The sequence below is a fragment of the Pristis pectinata genome, chromosome 31 (assembly GCF_009764475.1).
Source record: "Pristis pectinata isolate sPriPec2 chromosome 31, sPriPec2.1.pri, whole genome shotgun sequence".
NCBI classification, from domain to species: Eukaryota; Metazoa; Chordata; class Chondrichthyes; order Rhinopristiformes; family Pristidae; genus Pristis; species Pristis pectinata.
Window position 1 is genome coordinate 17489034 of NC_067435.1, and position 16207 is coordinate 17505240.

Genomic DNA, 16207 nt, shown 5'->3' on the forward strand with positions numbered 1-16207 from the left:
GTAGCAGCAACCCACTGCATGATTCACCGTGAGGCTTTGGCTTCAAAGGATATGGATGAAAATCTTGCAGATGTGTTTTCCACGTGCATTAAAATCGTTAACTTTATCAAAGTCAGGCCACTCAATCATCATTTGTTTGAAAACATATGCCGTGAAATGGAAGCCGAGCATAAGCATTTGTTGCTACATACAGAAGTCAGATGGCTGTCACGAGGCCACGTTGTGCAGTATGTATATGAATTGCGAGATGAACTGCTCATTTTTCTAAATGAGCATAATGGATCATTGGCACAGTTCTTGACAGATGAGACATGAGTTGCCAGATTAGCTTATCTTGCAGATATTTTCAACATCTTGAACAGCTTAAGTCTATCATTGCAAGGACCTGGCTCAAATGTTCTGAAAACGCATGACAAAATCAATGCCTTCCAGAAAAACTCCGTATCTGGAAGGGGAGATGCGAGCAATGCATCTATGATGTGTTTCTGCTGCTGGCTGATTTTCTGACAGTGAACGAGACTAAGACAGAGGCCATTGCGAGCACTGTTTTGAACCATATTCAACAGCTGTCACATTATTTCCATGAGTATTTTGGCGACGATGACATAAGCATGTTTGATTGGATTCGAAATCCGTTTGAATGCATGCTTACTGATTTAACTGGACGTGAACAAGAAGAATTGGCTGAACTGTCATCTGACAGGACTTTGCACTTGCAGGTCAACTGAACGTCACTGTTGTCGTTCTGGATAGCATGTTCCCAGGAGTATCCACTGCTGTCCGGCAAAGCCGTCAATGTTCTGTTACCATTTGCAACCACTTACTTGTGCGAAAGAGCATTTTCTGCAGTCACTGTCATGAAAACCAAATACAGATCAAGACTGAATATTGAGGATGACATACGCGTATGTTTGTCGCACATACCACCATGGATGGACAAACTCTGCAGTGCAAAACAGGCACAACCTTCACATTGAACTGAACACTGAAAGACACCGTTGGTAATTATCGGTGATTGAAATAGTCACTGTTTCAATAGGGCCTATGTGCAGTAATTTAAATGTTGTATGCATGAATTATCGATTGTTTGATTTTATGGGCTTTGGGGGGCCGCCATCTAACAAGGACATGTTCTGGGGGTGCGCAGCATGAAAAAGGTTGAAAACCACTGCCTTAAGGGAATATACATTTAATGTAAACTGTATATTAATTCATTAAATGTTAGCCATTGCTCATTTATTGTCATACCTTTCAACACAGTTTCACAATCTACCTGAGACAACTTAAACCTCAGTTTGTTTGGAGTTAAGACCCTTGTTTCAGATTCAACTATATCACTTTGAATGGAGACATAAGAAGCTGCAGATGCTGGAATCTGGAGCAAAAAACAAACTGTTGGAGGAACTCAACGGGTCAGGCAGCATCTGCAGAGGGGGATGAATCAGTCCAGATGAACAGTCTTGACCTGAAACATTGACTGTCTATTTCCCTCTACAGATGCTGCCTGATCTGCTGAATTTCCTCTAGTAGTTTTATATTAATGGTATAAATCAGTTGTGTGTAATGACGGTAACAGCAATCTTATATTATTATTTATCCAAAATAGTCCGTTCCCTCATTGGTTCCTCTTATACTGATCGAGAAAACCATTACTTATACACTCCACAAATTCATCTTCCATACTATTACTGCTAATTTGCTTTAGCAATCCACGATTATTCTATCACCCTCATTACACACAACTCTGATTTATACCATGCCCTACATTAGCATTACTCCCTTGCCAGAGGTGTTTACTTTTCTCCACAGTAAACAGACTGTACTGTGTGATTACAATCAGTTAGTCTTGCATCGAAAACCCAGGCCTAGAAGTACAAGTGGTTTCTGCACCTTTTCCATGAATCTGTACACTTAGATGATGTGGCAACAAAAAACTCAAGTGTCATCCACACTACTATCTTTTGCTGATTTTTTAAATCCAAAAATCATGTACGGACACAGGCAACACTGATGCCCATTAACCCTCATCTGAGATCTCCTATGGCAGTCTTTGATCTTATGGCCCAGAATTGGACTGGAAAGTACACAAACAGAAATTGAAGGGAATATTGTGACAAATAGATTTCAAATTTTTTGAAAAATTAGAAACATCTTGCCATATTCAGCACTTGATGAATGGAAGTCTGTGTATGGCCTATGATTATGCTGGTTTCTGGGTCGAATTACACCACTCTGCAAAGTTCACTAGGCACTTCCCGTTGCCTATTGTACTTGCATCGACTGGATGTCTGTTGATGTCTGTATATTGCTGTCAATCTCTGTAGTGGGAAGAACTGGGTCACATTGTTCCAAAGCATGCAGTCTCAGACAAGGCAGGCCACCAGATCACAGCTTGCCCTGCAGTGACCTTGTTTAATGAAAGGTTACCAGAGCTGGCCATAGTCTGACACTGGGAACTAATTTGGGCAGGTCTTCTTTATTTACTTAATAACTTTCATTCTGGCCCTACATGCTGAGGTATTGACTCTGGAATCACCATCCTCACCTCACTCCAAATGTTCATTCACAATATTACACCCGTCCCTTCTGCCCACCGAACAACCAACTCGCCACCCCAAATGATATCCCAATCCATGGCTTCAATTAACTGATCCAACTCCTACTACCATCCTTTGACTCGTACCCACTTGTCTACAAAGTACCTCATCAGCGTGTATATTACCCTGACACTACTTAAAATAATGATGCTCCCACCAACACTGGGTCTCTTGTCCTCAACTTGCCAGCAGCTCTGGACTTACAGCTTTTCTTCAAACAACCTGCATTGGCACAAAGACAGACCAATCCTCATGATTTGGATTCAATAGCAGACTCAGGATATTATATCTGGATGTTATACCATTATCTCCCTATTGCAGTATAGTGGAAAATCCCCATCACAGCAAAGCCCGGCATCGATCCATCACAGGGTACGAGGGAAGTGCACCATAACATGCTATCACAAAACCCACTGCCCCCACTTCACGGGATTTTGTAAAGCCCACTGTTGCTCCACCACAGATTTTGTAAAATGCACCATCTCTTCATCTCGCCCCATCACATGGACTGATTCAGCTAGCTGTATCATGGGTACAACCCTCCCCACCATCAAGGACACCATCAACGGGTGGTGCCTCAAGGCGGTGGCATCCATCACCAAGGACCCACACCACCTGGGACATGCCCTCTTCTCGTTACTACCTCGAGGTGGTGGTACAGGAGCCTGAAGACCCACATTTGACAATTCAGAAATAGCTTCTTCCCCTCTGCCATCGGATTACTGAACGGTCCATGAATACTACCTTGCTATTCCTTTTTACTTTGCACTATTTATTTTTGTAACTTATAATAACCTTGTGTCTTTACACTGTACTGCTGCTGCAAAACAACCAATTTCACATCATCTCAATCAATGATAATAAATCTACTTCTGATTGCAGGGCTTAGGAGAAGGGTCAAAATTAAACAGCAAACGCATAAGGAAGATTTGACATTATAAAACTACTTCCACTGGAGCAGAGCAGTCAAAGAGGATCATGGAATCTTTACAGTCCACAGGTCTAAGCCAGCTCCAAGGAGAGCAAAACACCAGCCCTGAAAATCTGTCAAATGGCTTTGGAAAGTCCTGATTGACTGTTTTTACCATCCCTACAGATAGCAAGTCCCAAATCTTAAACACTGTGCTTTACGCTAAAGCTTCTCCTCTCGTCACCCTTCTACCTTCTGACCAAAGCTGTAAATTTGGGCTCCCTGATCCTTGTACCATTTCCTAATGAGGACAGATTTCCTATATGTATTTTATTTAAATCAGTCACAATCTTATACATGTCCATTAAATCGTCTCTCAACTCTCAATGCTCTGAGAACAACAAACCCAGTTTTTCCAGTCTAATTCTGTAGCTGAAATTCCTTATCTAATCAATCATCCTCTCTAGGACATTCACATGCTTGCGAAGGTATAGCGACCAGAACTGTGCCTAACCAGTGTTCAATACAGACACAATAGAACCTTCTTTGTTTTGCACTGTTTGAAGCCCAGGATTCCATGTGCTTCACTGACCCCTCTCAGCTCACCCTGCTACTTTTATGCACATACACATGCAGTACCTTCCTTCCCTGCACAGCCTTTAGAACTGTGTCATTTAATTTATATTGTTGCTCCATGTTCTATCAAAATGTATTGCTTGTGTTAAATGCCATTCTCCTCATATGTCTTTTCAGTTATTATATCTACATCATCTTGCAAATTAAAAAGGTGAAATAAAAGCAGAAAATGGAGGAAGCACCCAGTAGGCCTGACCTGATGAGGGTTTCCAGTATTTTTATTTTGTTGGATCTTCTTGCAGTCCATTACTGGTCTCCTCATGGTTTACCTCATTTGCAAGCTTTGTCTCTCCATAGATTTGAAATTATCCCAACACACCCATGCCCAAGTCATTTACATATATCAAAAAAAAAGTAGTGACCCCTGGGAAAACCATTATTTAACCATCCGCTAGTCAGAAGAAACAAACATTAACCCCTACTCTGCTTTCTAGCTTTATCCATGTTGTTGGTGAGCCTTTTTTGTCAATGGCCTCAATTTTGCTGACCAGCCTTTCGTGTGGGACTTCAAATACCTTCTGAACATCTATGCAGGCAACTACACTTGCTTCCTAAACCTTATCTGTTATCTCATCCAAAAAAATTCAATCAGGGAAAGTACCTAGCATGTACATCTGAAAAGATATTTAAAAGATCACTCATTGTCCTGTTAATTTATCTAACGATATACGGTTCCCTTCATCCTGGTTAGATCCTTCTCATCTCACCGACAAGTTCTACTTTAGATTTCGCCTTGCCTTTTCCCATTACTAATCTCATCTTTATGATCCAATCATCACTGCTCCCTTACTGTTCTCCTACTGACATGGTTTATTAGAACAGCTCTTTTCTTGAACAGAAAAACAGTGGCTCTAAATCTCGGGAGTTCAAAACAGGTGGTGCATGACTGATGGGAAAGTGTGGTCCAGTGGGTCAGGATGGGAGTAAGAGTAGGTTGGGAAGTGTTATGTGCAGGGTAACCATGGCACTTCATCCTGTATTTCACTGCTCTGCTAGGAACAGTTGAAACCTCAATGTAATTTCCATAATTTTTGTTTTACAAGATTACTGAATCACAGAATGGTCACAGCACAAGTTGTCACTTGGAATAATTTATTGGCCAATTAACCCACCAGCCTGCCCATCTTTGGGATGTGGGAGGAAATCAGAGCACCCAGAGGACACCCATGATGTCAAAGGGAGAACATCTAAGCTCCACAAAAACAATCACTGGAGGTTGGGATTGATCAGTGTGGCCAGCGTGGGCACAGGGACAGCCACCATGCCACCCCTCTTTAATGCCCTCATATCCTTCCTGTGGCAACCAACACTGAACACAACACTTCAGGGGAGACTGGAACAGTGTTTTATAAGAATTCAACATAATCTCCCAGCTTTTATACTCTAGGGCTCTATAGATAAAGGCCAGATTGTTTATGCCTCATCAATTGTTTTATCAACTTGCCCTGCCACCTTTAATGACTTGTGCACCAGTATTAGCTACAAGGAGAGGCTGGAGAAACTTGGACTGTTTTCTCTGGAGCATCAGAAGCTGAGGGGTACATGATACAAGTATATAAAATTATGAGCATAGACAGGGTAGATAGAGTCTTTTTCGCAGAGTGGAAATCAAACACTAGAGGCTATATGTCTAAGTTGACAGAGGGGTGGCGGGGGGAGTTTAATGGCGATGTGAGATGCAAGTTTTTATTTTGTGTGGTAGGAGCAGAATACTAATGTGATGTGGAAGAGGCATTTAGACATACACATGAATATGCAGTGAATAGAGGGATGAGGAACATGTTCAGACAGATGAGACTAGTTTAGACTGGCATCACAGTTGGCGTGGACGTGGTGGGTGAAGGGCCTGTTACTGTGCTGTACTGTTCTATGTTCTCACAGTTCCCTGCATTAAACTTCATTTGCCACTTTTCTGTCCATTCCACTAACCGGTTAATATCTTACTGTAATCTATCACTGTCCTCTTCACAGTTCCCAATGCTGCCAGGTTTTGTATTATACACAAATTTAGAAATTTTGACTTGTATCTCCTAGTCTTGGTCATTAATAAAGCTAAAAAATAAAAGTAATGTCCCTAACACTGGTATCTGGCTATCAGCACTTTTCACTTTTCTCCAGTCTGAAAATAACTATACACCACAATCCTGTGTCGCTTTTATTTATCTAATTTTGCATCCATGCTATCAATCTCTCTTTTATGCCACAAGACAGCTTTGCTTATAAAGCCTGTTATGTGGCACCTTAGTGAAAGTCTTCTAGAAGTCCACGTACATCACATCTACTGCATTACCCTCATCAACTCCAGCCATTACCTCATCAAAAACTTCTATCAAGTTGATTAAACACAACTTACCCTCAATAAATCTGTGCTGGCTTGCTTTAATTAACCTATTTTCCTCCAGGTGACTATTAATTCTCTCCTAGATCAACATTTCTAAAAACTTTCCCATCACCAAGAATAAATCGACTAGCCTGTAATTGCCGGGCTCGTCTTTACTCCCTTTTCTGAAGAAGGGAGCAACATCCACCACTCTCCAGTCTTCTGGCAGCACCATATCCAAAGAGGTCCCCCATAGTTTTCCCCCATACTTCCCTCAGGATCCATCTCATCTGGTCCTGGTGATTTACCTACTTTATGTTCTGTCAACATTTCTAATAATTCCATGAAATGATTTTTCTTTAAAAATGCATCTCATAAATCAACTACCTTCTTTACTTTGGAACTATTTACAACTATTACTTTGGAAGCACCCTTTTCCTTGGTAAGAAAGGTGTCAAGTATTCACTTTGTGCCTTATCACTGTTTTCAGCATCCCTCTGCAGATTCCCCCACTCTCCCATGTACCATTACATACCTGTACAACACTTTTGGATTCCAACTCATGTTTGCAATGATTCTTTTGCACACTTGCTTAGCCTCCCTTACTTCAGTTTTCGCCTCCTTCTGTTTTTTTTTGTAATCACTTGGTTCTTGTTGGTATTTATAACCAGACAGTTGTCATAAGCCATCTTTTTTGCTTCACCTCCCACTGTATCTTTATCATCATCCAGGCAGCTATGGAATTTTTTGTTCTTCCTTTACTTCATTTGGGAATGTCCCTCAACTGGATCTGAACCACCTCTTCTTTAACGGAACCCATTGTTCTGCTTCACTTTTGCCTGTTACCCCTTGGTTCTAATTTACCTGGGACAGTTCACTCAGGTTGTGGAATATGGTTCCCCTATAAATATGTATGTGTCCTCCCAGGTTATGGCTGGGTTCCATTCCTGTGAACTGTTCATAACCCAAACAGTTCACAAGGCAGAAAGGCGGCTGTGAACTGAGTTCCCAGACTCCAGAAGTTACCTGCAGCCCCACAGCAGCCGCAAATCCATCCAGCAGTCTCCCAAATGCTCATTTGTACGAACTGTACATAAGTCGGGTGTTTGTAAGCTGTGGATGACCGTACATATTTCTGCTTAAACAAGGGAGTTTTTTTTTTAAAATAACTCACACGTGTATTGCTCAACCTGATAGTTTCTCTTATTCTGTTTTGACTTTCAGATTTACAAGACTGCAGAACAGATGATGAAATCCCACCACAAAACAATGAGCACTTGTAGCTTTCAGAACTGAAACTTGTAGCTGCACCACGGTGTTCTCACCTTTTCCATTTCCAGGACCTTATCTTGCATCTCCTTGAGTGCAGTCAGTGCCTCAGCCTCTCTCAAACGTGACTGTTCCAGTTCCATCACATATTCCTCTTTATGACGATGCTCACACTGTGACATGTAAAAGAAAACAGATGAATATTTATAAAGCAGCCTTTGAAAACTAATGCTCAATCAAGGCATTGCAAGGCAGTTCAACTTTCACTCTTTATCCCCAATTATCCCAAAAGAAAACAGTAACAATCAACACCAATAATGCATTGGATCCCCAGCCTTTTGCCTCGTGCCAAGATGAAATAATCGGAAGAGTTTTGGGGAATAAAAGTTTTCTTATTTGAATCACCAAGGCAAAGAAGCCTGTGGACCAAGAGCTGGTCAATGGGATTATCATACGTAGATAGGTACTTGGTGTGTCAAAGACCGTGTTTCTGAGCTGTACAACTCAATGACTCTACTTGCTAATAGTAGCTGCAATCTTTAGAATTACAAAACTGAACTTTGGTTTGATGGCCGCATAATAAGCAGTAGGTACATGTTATTTGTTAAGAATCTGTCTAGCAGCAGAGACAGCTGAACAAGAGGTAGTAAAAAAATGAAGAAAAATTTCCATTTATGCAGCACTTTTCACAATATCAGGTTATCCTAAAGGTGAATAAGTGATAGACCAATTGTGAAAAGTTTTGATGGACCTCACTTGAAGTACTGTGTTCAGTTTTGGGCACGGTGTCCTGGGATAGATGTATTAGCCTTAAAAAGGCCAGAGAGTAGACTCACTGGAATGATATTAGGGTTTAGGGGATTAAATGACTTGGATAGATTGTGTAAATTTCATTGTATTCTTGGGCAACCTAAGCACTGTTTTTAAAATCATAATAAGGGTTTGGTATGAGCTGGGGGAAATCGATGGAGAACTATTCCCTCAGAGAGGGAAAGCCAGAACAAGGGGCATAACTTTTACATCCTGAGATAAGCCATTCACATGCTCTGGTAGAAATCCAGAGCATTCCTAGGCTCTGGGGGTGGGTGATATTTTTCACATCAAGGAAATCAATTGGCATGAGGAAAGGATATCAAGGGAAAGAGACGAAAGGTGGATGAATAGAATTGACACACGAAAAACCCCCAAATTCTAACAGAATGAAAGCAAATTCAAATGAGTCAAATGGTGAGTCTAGTCTCTGTGGAAGTAATAATGCTAAGACTTTTATTTTTTCTGCTCAGGTGGGGCGAGGCCCCGGATGAGAAAGCCCTTGTTTGAATAATTAAAGACTTGCCTTTCTACAGTGTCTTTCACGTCTCTTTTAGGAGATCCTAAAAAGTGTTTAGCTGACAATGAAATAATTTTGAAGTGAAGCCACTACTGCAATGCAGGAAATGCAACAGCCAATTTGTACACAGGGTCCCCCACAAACAGAAATGTGATAATGCTCAGATATTCTGTCTCTAATTCATTCAAATAGAGCTTAAAAGCAAGCTATACAGTTCAGGCAGTAATGGGCTTATTTCCAAAATGCAGGATTAGAAGCACCATGGCACATAATAAAATAAACACAAACTTCCCATCAGGTTCTTGTGCGTGTTATGGGTTATGTTAATCTTCCAAAGTCAATGAAGTGATAGAATCTGTTCATTGAACAGAGTTCATAACATTGTAAGTGGATTTGATTTGAAGGGTCCAATACCTTCATAGATTTATAACCCTGATCATCTCCCTCGGTTGCTTCCCTCCTTTTCTTTCTTCCACCAGATCAACCTTCCATTGTCGCCCTCTGCCTTAAACCTAAACTTGCATCTTTATCACTCCTCATGCCTTTCCTAGACTGCTGGGCACACAACTTGTCTTCCTGACCCCAACTTTAGCAAACAATTCTCTCTTGCTTAATCCTCAAGTACTCCTTAACAATCACCAATCTTCTTAACCCTCCAGACTTGTAATTAGCACTCTGATCTCCAAACAAAATGGGTTGCAACATCCCCAAGTCAGACTTTTTTTTTTGCTTGAAATGTCCATTTGGGTATTTGCTATGTCACGGTACCAAAGTGTTTGAATCTCACTGTGTGACACCTATGTGAACATAAGGGAAAGCTTGCTCTCTATGTATTTCTCATTCTCTCTGCAATATCTGACACAGGTGCCTACACTACCCTACTCTATCAAGAACTAGCATCTGTAAACCTGAGAACAAATTCCATCTTGCAATGATGCAACCTTGTGATTACATCATAGACAAACAAACATCATGTGGCAAGGCCAAATAGAAATCCTTAAAATACTTTATTCCAAAGACTACAAATTATACTTAACTCACTTCTGCCACCCATAAAGTTTCAGAAAGGCAAGAAAAACAAAACCTGGTACTGTTTCTCTTTGTTTTTAAGCAAGTCTTTTATTTTTATACTATTTCTAACCATAAAATTAGCTTTCTATGTTTTATGTTCACATCCTTTATTTGAAGTCAACCAGGATTGGCATCACCATTTCTCTCAATTTCTTAATCCAGCACCTAACGAGTCACATGTGAGACTATAGTTCCAACAATACCAGAAACTGGGCACCATCCAGGACAGAGCGGACTGCTTGATTGCCACTCCATTCACATTTGCTCCTTCCACTCCCAGCATGCTGTGGTTGTAGTGCATGTCATTTACAATGTGCATGACAGTTACTTGCCCAGGCAGCTTGAACAGCACCTCCTAAACCCACTGGCTCTACACACTGAGAAGTAGAAGGGCAGCAGGTGCATGGGACACCTGCAGACACCCAAGTCTCTTAACTTCTTGTGTTAGAAATGTATCCTTCATCATTGGTGGGTCTATATTCTGGAACGGCCGACCCAACAACAATGTGGGAATATCAGAAGGAGTGCAATGGTTCAAGAATGCAGCTCCTCAATGGCACTTAGGGATGGGCAATAAATACTGAATTTGCTGGTGATGCCCTCAAACTGAAACGTGTTTTGATAAGACCAGCATTTATCATGCAAGTGTAATTTCCCTTAAATTAAATTCCAGAGCAACCATTAGCCAAGCAAACCGGGATAGGACTAGAGTCACATACAAGTGATCCAAATAAGGTGAGCAAATTTTCTTTCTTAAAGGTCAAGAGTCCACCAGATTTTTACAATTGGTAGATTTCACAGAGAGCATTACTTGTTAGCTGCTTTATTTTAAAGTTACAGATTTATTTAAATAAATGAATATAAGTTTCTCAGTTGCTCTGGTAGTATTTAACAAATTTCCAGATCATTAGCTCTTAAACATTGTTCCGATTCTTCTATCCTATAATGACAAGTGCACCCACTCGCAGAAAACACGAGTTTATCCTGTCCCCAGTTCCCAGGCACCTGCTCATCCTGCTCCACTGCTTCATTGCTGAAACTCTTTAACTGCAGCCCACTCCATCGAAGGGAGTACACTGTTGTTCTTCCGATGTTTGTTCCTTGCACATTGCAGTGTGATGCCTAATTTTATCTTTTTTGGGTCCTGCAACACTGTATTGATCCAAGTAATTCATGATCAGCTTTGATGTCCATGTCAATCTAAGGGGAGCCTCAAGAAACTGTGTCCAAATAATTCTAATTGATCATTGGAGATTAATTTGTCTGCCCTGATGCAGCAGGTGGTGCTGTACACCTTCTGACTATGATGTCATTGATGTTGATCGGCCTGTGAGCCTGTGACCGGAGCTTCCACTGCGTGTCCCAGCTCCTGCCAGGAACACAGTGCCTTTGCCTCAGTGAGTGACCGGACCTCACCCCTGCCTCACCTCACACCAGCGTACAGAGGCCGATGGCTGGAGCAGAGGCTGGACAGTAGACAGGGAGATGTGAGCTGGAACTTCACCACATCAACTAAATGCACAGAACTAAGTAAACCCAGAATAAGCCTATCTGGTTGAGTCATGTCCTTCAGGGAAGGAACTCTGGTGTGCTCACCCATGGTCTGACCCCAGACCCATGTGGTTGCCTCTGAAGTGGATCAGCAAGACATTCAGTCTAGGGCAAGTGTGAAAGAATAGAAATAGGCCCGTGGGCCCACGACGTCCATCAAATACAGTACCTAATACATAGACACTAAGCATTCATTGATGATACCAGTGATTAAAGTCCTGACTCATCACACGATGTAGTCACCCAGGTCTCTGCTCTAGGTCAGAGTTGGGAGACCCAGTCAGTTGCATGTTGTGCATTTGGTTCAGATTCTGACTTTCTATCATGGCTATACACCTCTACATCTCAAACAACTGAGATAGATTTAAGGGCCACCTGAATTCAACTATCTCAAATTGAAACTGAAAGTACTGTGGTTACAGATGTTAAAAACCTGGTAAAGCCACTGAAGACATTCAGCAGGTCAGGCAACATCTGTTGAGGTAACACATACAGTGCCCCTCAAGGCAATGTGCCTCAGGGTTGGTGCATTATGCCTTGAGAAATACACCTCAGTTTGGTTCATTGTGTCCATTAACTAGATGGATTATACATTCGTTATGATAGAAGGTTGAATTGAGGGATAGAGGTAGTGAAAGGTGACTGTTATGGCTGAGGCAGATACAGGAGCAATAACATTTCCTCTTCACTTCTATTTAACAAGTGGTAAATGACACCTAGCACATACTAAAAACTTGTGATGTTTTAAGAAATCATTTCACATGGCATTAAATTCACATCAACAGAGTGTATATTTCAGAGAATCGACAACGCAGATTGTACTAAACAAAGCTCCATCCCCCAAAGAGAGTCAAACGACAGCACATGTGGTCCCTGAAAACCCTGTCAGTTTACTTCCAGCAGTTCCAGAGAACCCTCTCAACCCCAGGAAAAGCTTTCAAATCACTTATTGAGATAAACGGTAACACTGTAGTAAGGGACATCCAATCCTTTCAGTTTAACAGAGGCAGGAACTAGTATCTGAAAGCTAAAATGGGAGCACGGGCAGAGATGGAGGTGGGTTTGGGGGCAAGAAAGAGAAGGAAGGAGTATTACTTAAAATGCTCAAACAGAACAGCAGGACCGCCTGCAGCTGAAATGAGGATGATGATATTACGGATTGAATTTCTTCAACAGGGCAAGGTATAACAAAGCACAAATATTTTAAATTTTATGCTATATCTTCAGATGCTGATAGGTCTTTGCGTAGTTGCAGAATGTTGTGTTTTTTTTTCCATACTTTCATATTCATGATGAGACAGATGACCGAAGGTTCAGAGGACATGAAATAAAGTCAGAGAGTGTGACAAAAGACTCATAGCAAACATAAAGAGGGAATCTACAGAAACTCTACAGATATGTAAAAAGTAAACAGGCAGTAAGAGGAGAGGTGGGGGTGACTAGGGATGGAAGGAGTAGATGAACACATGTATGCAGAGGGTGAGGCCAACATACTTGATGAGTACTGAGCATTGCTCTTTACCAAAGATGCAGTTGAGATATTCAACAAATTAAAGAGTGATAAAATATCATGAAAGGCTGCTGAACTTGGTGGATAAATGACCCAATCCACATAGGTAACATCTGAGGTTGCTGAGGGAAGAAAGAGTAGTTACGGAGGTATTGGTAAAATCTATCTAACAGTTCTAGATATGTTGCCTGAGGTCTGAAGAATTACAAACGTCATACCCTTTGTGTAGTTACACAATATTGGGTTTTATCTTAGATTTTCAACATCCATGGCGAGGAACAGGCTGCAGGTCATTACTATGACCACAGCTTTTCTTAATATATATTAAATGGCTTGGAGTTGGGTGTATGTGGCATAATTTTCAATTTGTGCATGACATAAAGCTTAAAAGCACAGTGAACCATGATGAGGAAGGGAACAGTCTTCAATTGGATGTAGGCAAGGTGGTGAAATGAGCAGAATTGTGGCAGATGAAATGTAACACTTGCAAAAGTGTTATGTATTGATACAAACATGAAGTATAAACTGGACCGTGTACTCATTCCAAAAGACATACTCCAGAGATCTGGGGCACTCGAAGGTGGTGGCCGTGCTGAGAACGTGGTTTAAATAGTACCAGTTTTTAAATACATGGAGGTATAGACTACAAGAGCAGGGAAGCCTTGATGAACCTTTTTGGAAAAAAATGCTGTGGAGTATTGAGTCTAGTTCTGCACACCACAATGTAGGAAAAGTGTAGAGGATTTAAAGAGGTTGCAGTAGAGGTATACTAAGATTATTCCGGGGATTAGAAAGTTCAGTTATGTGGATAGGCTGGAGAAGTTGGGGTTGCTTCTTTGGAACTTGGGGTTGTGTTTCCTTGGAGGTTGCAAGGGGATTTGATAGAGATACTTAAATTATGAAGGGGTTAGACAGATGGGAGCGAAACTGTTCCCATCGGAGAAGGGCTATGAAGAGAGAACATAGCATGAAGGTGATTGGCAAAAGAACCAAAGTGGACTGGAGGAAAATCTTTTCTCCTGCAGCAAATGGTTAGAATCTGGAATGTATTGCTCAGGGGAGGCAAATTCAATCATGGCATTCAAAAGGGATTGGTTGAGTACTTGAAAGTCAAAGTCGAGCTTATTGCCATATGCACAAATAATTACATAGTTACAGGTTATGCAGGAAAGGTGGGGGAGAATGGGAGCATCTGGATGATTCTTGCATAACGTGAGCAGTCACTCACTTTTTACAGTACCGAATGTGAACAGGACACTGTACCTGCCCTTCAACCTACACCTCGGAGGGTGAAAAATTTCACTGGAGGGTAAGCCACAAATTACAAGATGGAATCTGCCACCAGCCAACAAACATTGTCTGTCTCCATGTTCCTAATGACAACTGATTGCCAAAGCCACCCTTCCCCAGATATACATGGACTATTGAGAGAAATCTCTTCCCCTGCCGAAGGGTGAAAGGATGGGCCTAAAACTGGGCTCCGAGGGTGAAAGAGGTTGACAGCATATTTTCAAAATTTGTTCTCTTAAAAAAATCTTTCCAGACAAGATACTGTTGCCAAGGAAACCATTTTAATTTAAAAAAAAGGTGGTTTACAAATGTTCTAAATCAATTTTTTGTTGCTTTATCAGGAAATCAGAAGAATACAAAGGTTCATACAGCTTTGAAATCAGAAATGTAAATAGGATTCAGATACAGAAAGGCGAAATGACAGAATTTAAGCAATCAAGAAAGGTTGGCAATTTTGAAGTTGCATGACTGACTGAAATCTCAAGCTGCCTACCAGTTGCAAAATGTTTATTTTAGAAAAGAAATCTCACCCACTCCACCCAATCTGAGTAAATGGTTGCTGTGACAATGGTTGACAACCACAAGCTCTGCTGAGAAATCGCCTGATATTTTCACAGCTCTTACTTTATCTGATGAACTGTCTTGTACCAGAGCTTTGAGCCAGCTGGTTCTCAGACCAGGAGGTCTTCTTTAAGACAGCATAAAGTCTGTCCACAAAACAAACTGATGCTGTAGTAAATCAGCTTCGGACTTCACATTTGAGGAGTGAGGCATGGTGTAGCAAATGTAAACGCAGAAAGTCAAGACGAAGTCAGACAGGACGCATACAGACCATGAGACAAACTCCAGCCCCTATGGCTGCTCTACAGCCCTGACCATACCCTAGCACTAGAATCCCATCACCAGACCCCCACTAAACCACTCTTCCATTTCCCTTTTAAAACCAGAGGTTTATTGGCTAACTCTCAATATCAGTAGTGTGTATAACTCACAATGTTAACTTTATCTTGCTGCAACAGAGCATCTAATGGCAGTAAAATCATCTTTCACATTTAGATTTTGATTTTTTTGGTAGATTCACATTGAAACTTCAATCTAAAAATGTAACATTGAGCAAATTTCAGGTATTGGGATCTAAGTGAACAGAGGAACCAACAATGTATCACCTTACCCAAGGGCAGCACGGTGGTAGAGCAGGTCACGCTGATGCACAGCTCCAGTGACCTGGGTTCAATCCTGACTTCAGGCTCCGTCTGTGTGGAGTTTGCATGTTCTCCCTGTGACTGTGTGGGCTTACACCTACAGCCCAAAGATGTGCTGGTAGGCTAAATGGCTTCTGTAAATTACACTGGTGTAGATGGGTGGTGAGAGAATTGGAGAGAGTTGAGGGACAGAAAATAAGTGGGGCCTGATGGGATGGGTCTAAGAGGCAACATAGCCTCGATGGGCTGAATGACCTCCCAAGTCATAAGAAAATAGGAAATGGATCGAAAGGGCGCAAAATAAACAGCAAAAGCACAGAGAAGAAAGTGCTTGATTGTTTGGGCGAGTTCACTATCAAAGCAGAACAAATGGAAGAGAGGACCAAGTGGGGAGGCAGAGTGGCAGCAATGGAGTGAGGGATAAAGAATTAGTTGGAAAGAGGCAACTTTGAGACTAAAGGAGTAGATCATAGCATTTTATTTTAGCTGCAACATGAAGATTTGAAACTGTTGGCAGCATT

At 41.4% G+C, this 16207-nt stretch overlaps 1 protein-coding gene across 11 annotated transcripts in view; it reads right to left on the bottom strand.

The window, feature by feature from the left end:
* LOC127584938 (EVI5-like protein) overlaps positions 1-16207 on the bottom strand; it is a 210844-nt gene that overhangs the window by 61716 nt on the left and 132921 nt on the right. For all 11 annotated transcript variants that reach the window (XM_052041971.1, XM_052041969.1, XM_052041965.1 and 8 more), the window contains one exon: positions 7789-7905. In XM_052041971.1, coding sequence (XP_051897931.1) covers positions 7789-7905 — 117 coding nt within the window. The remainder of the gene's footprint in view (positions 1-7788; positions 7906-16207) is intronic.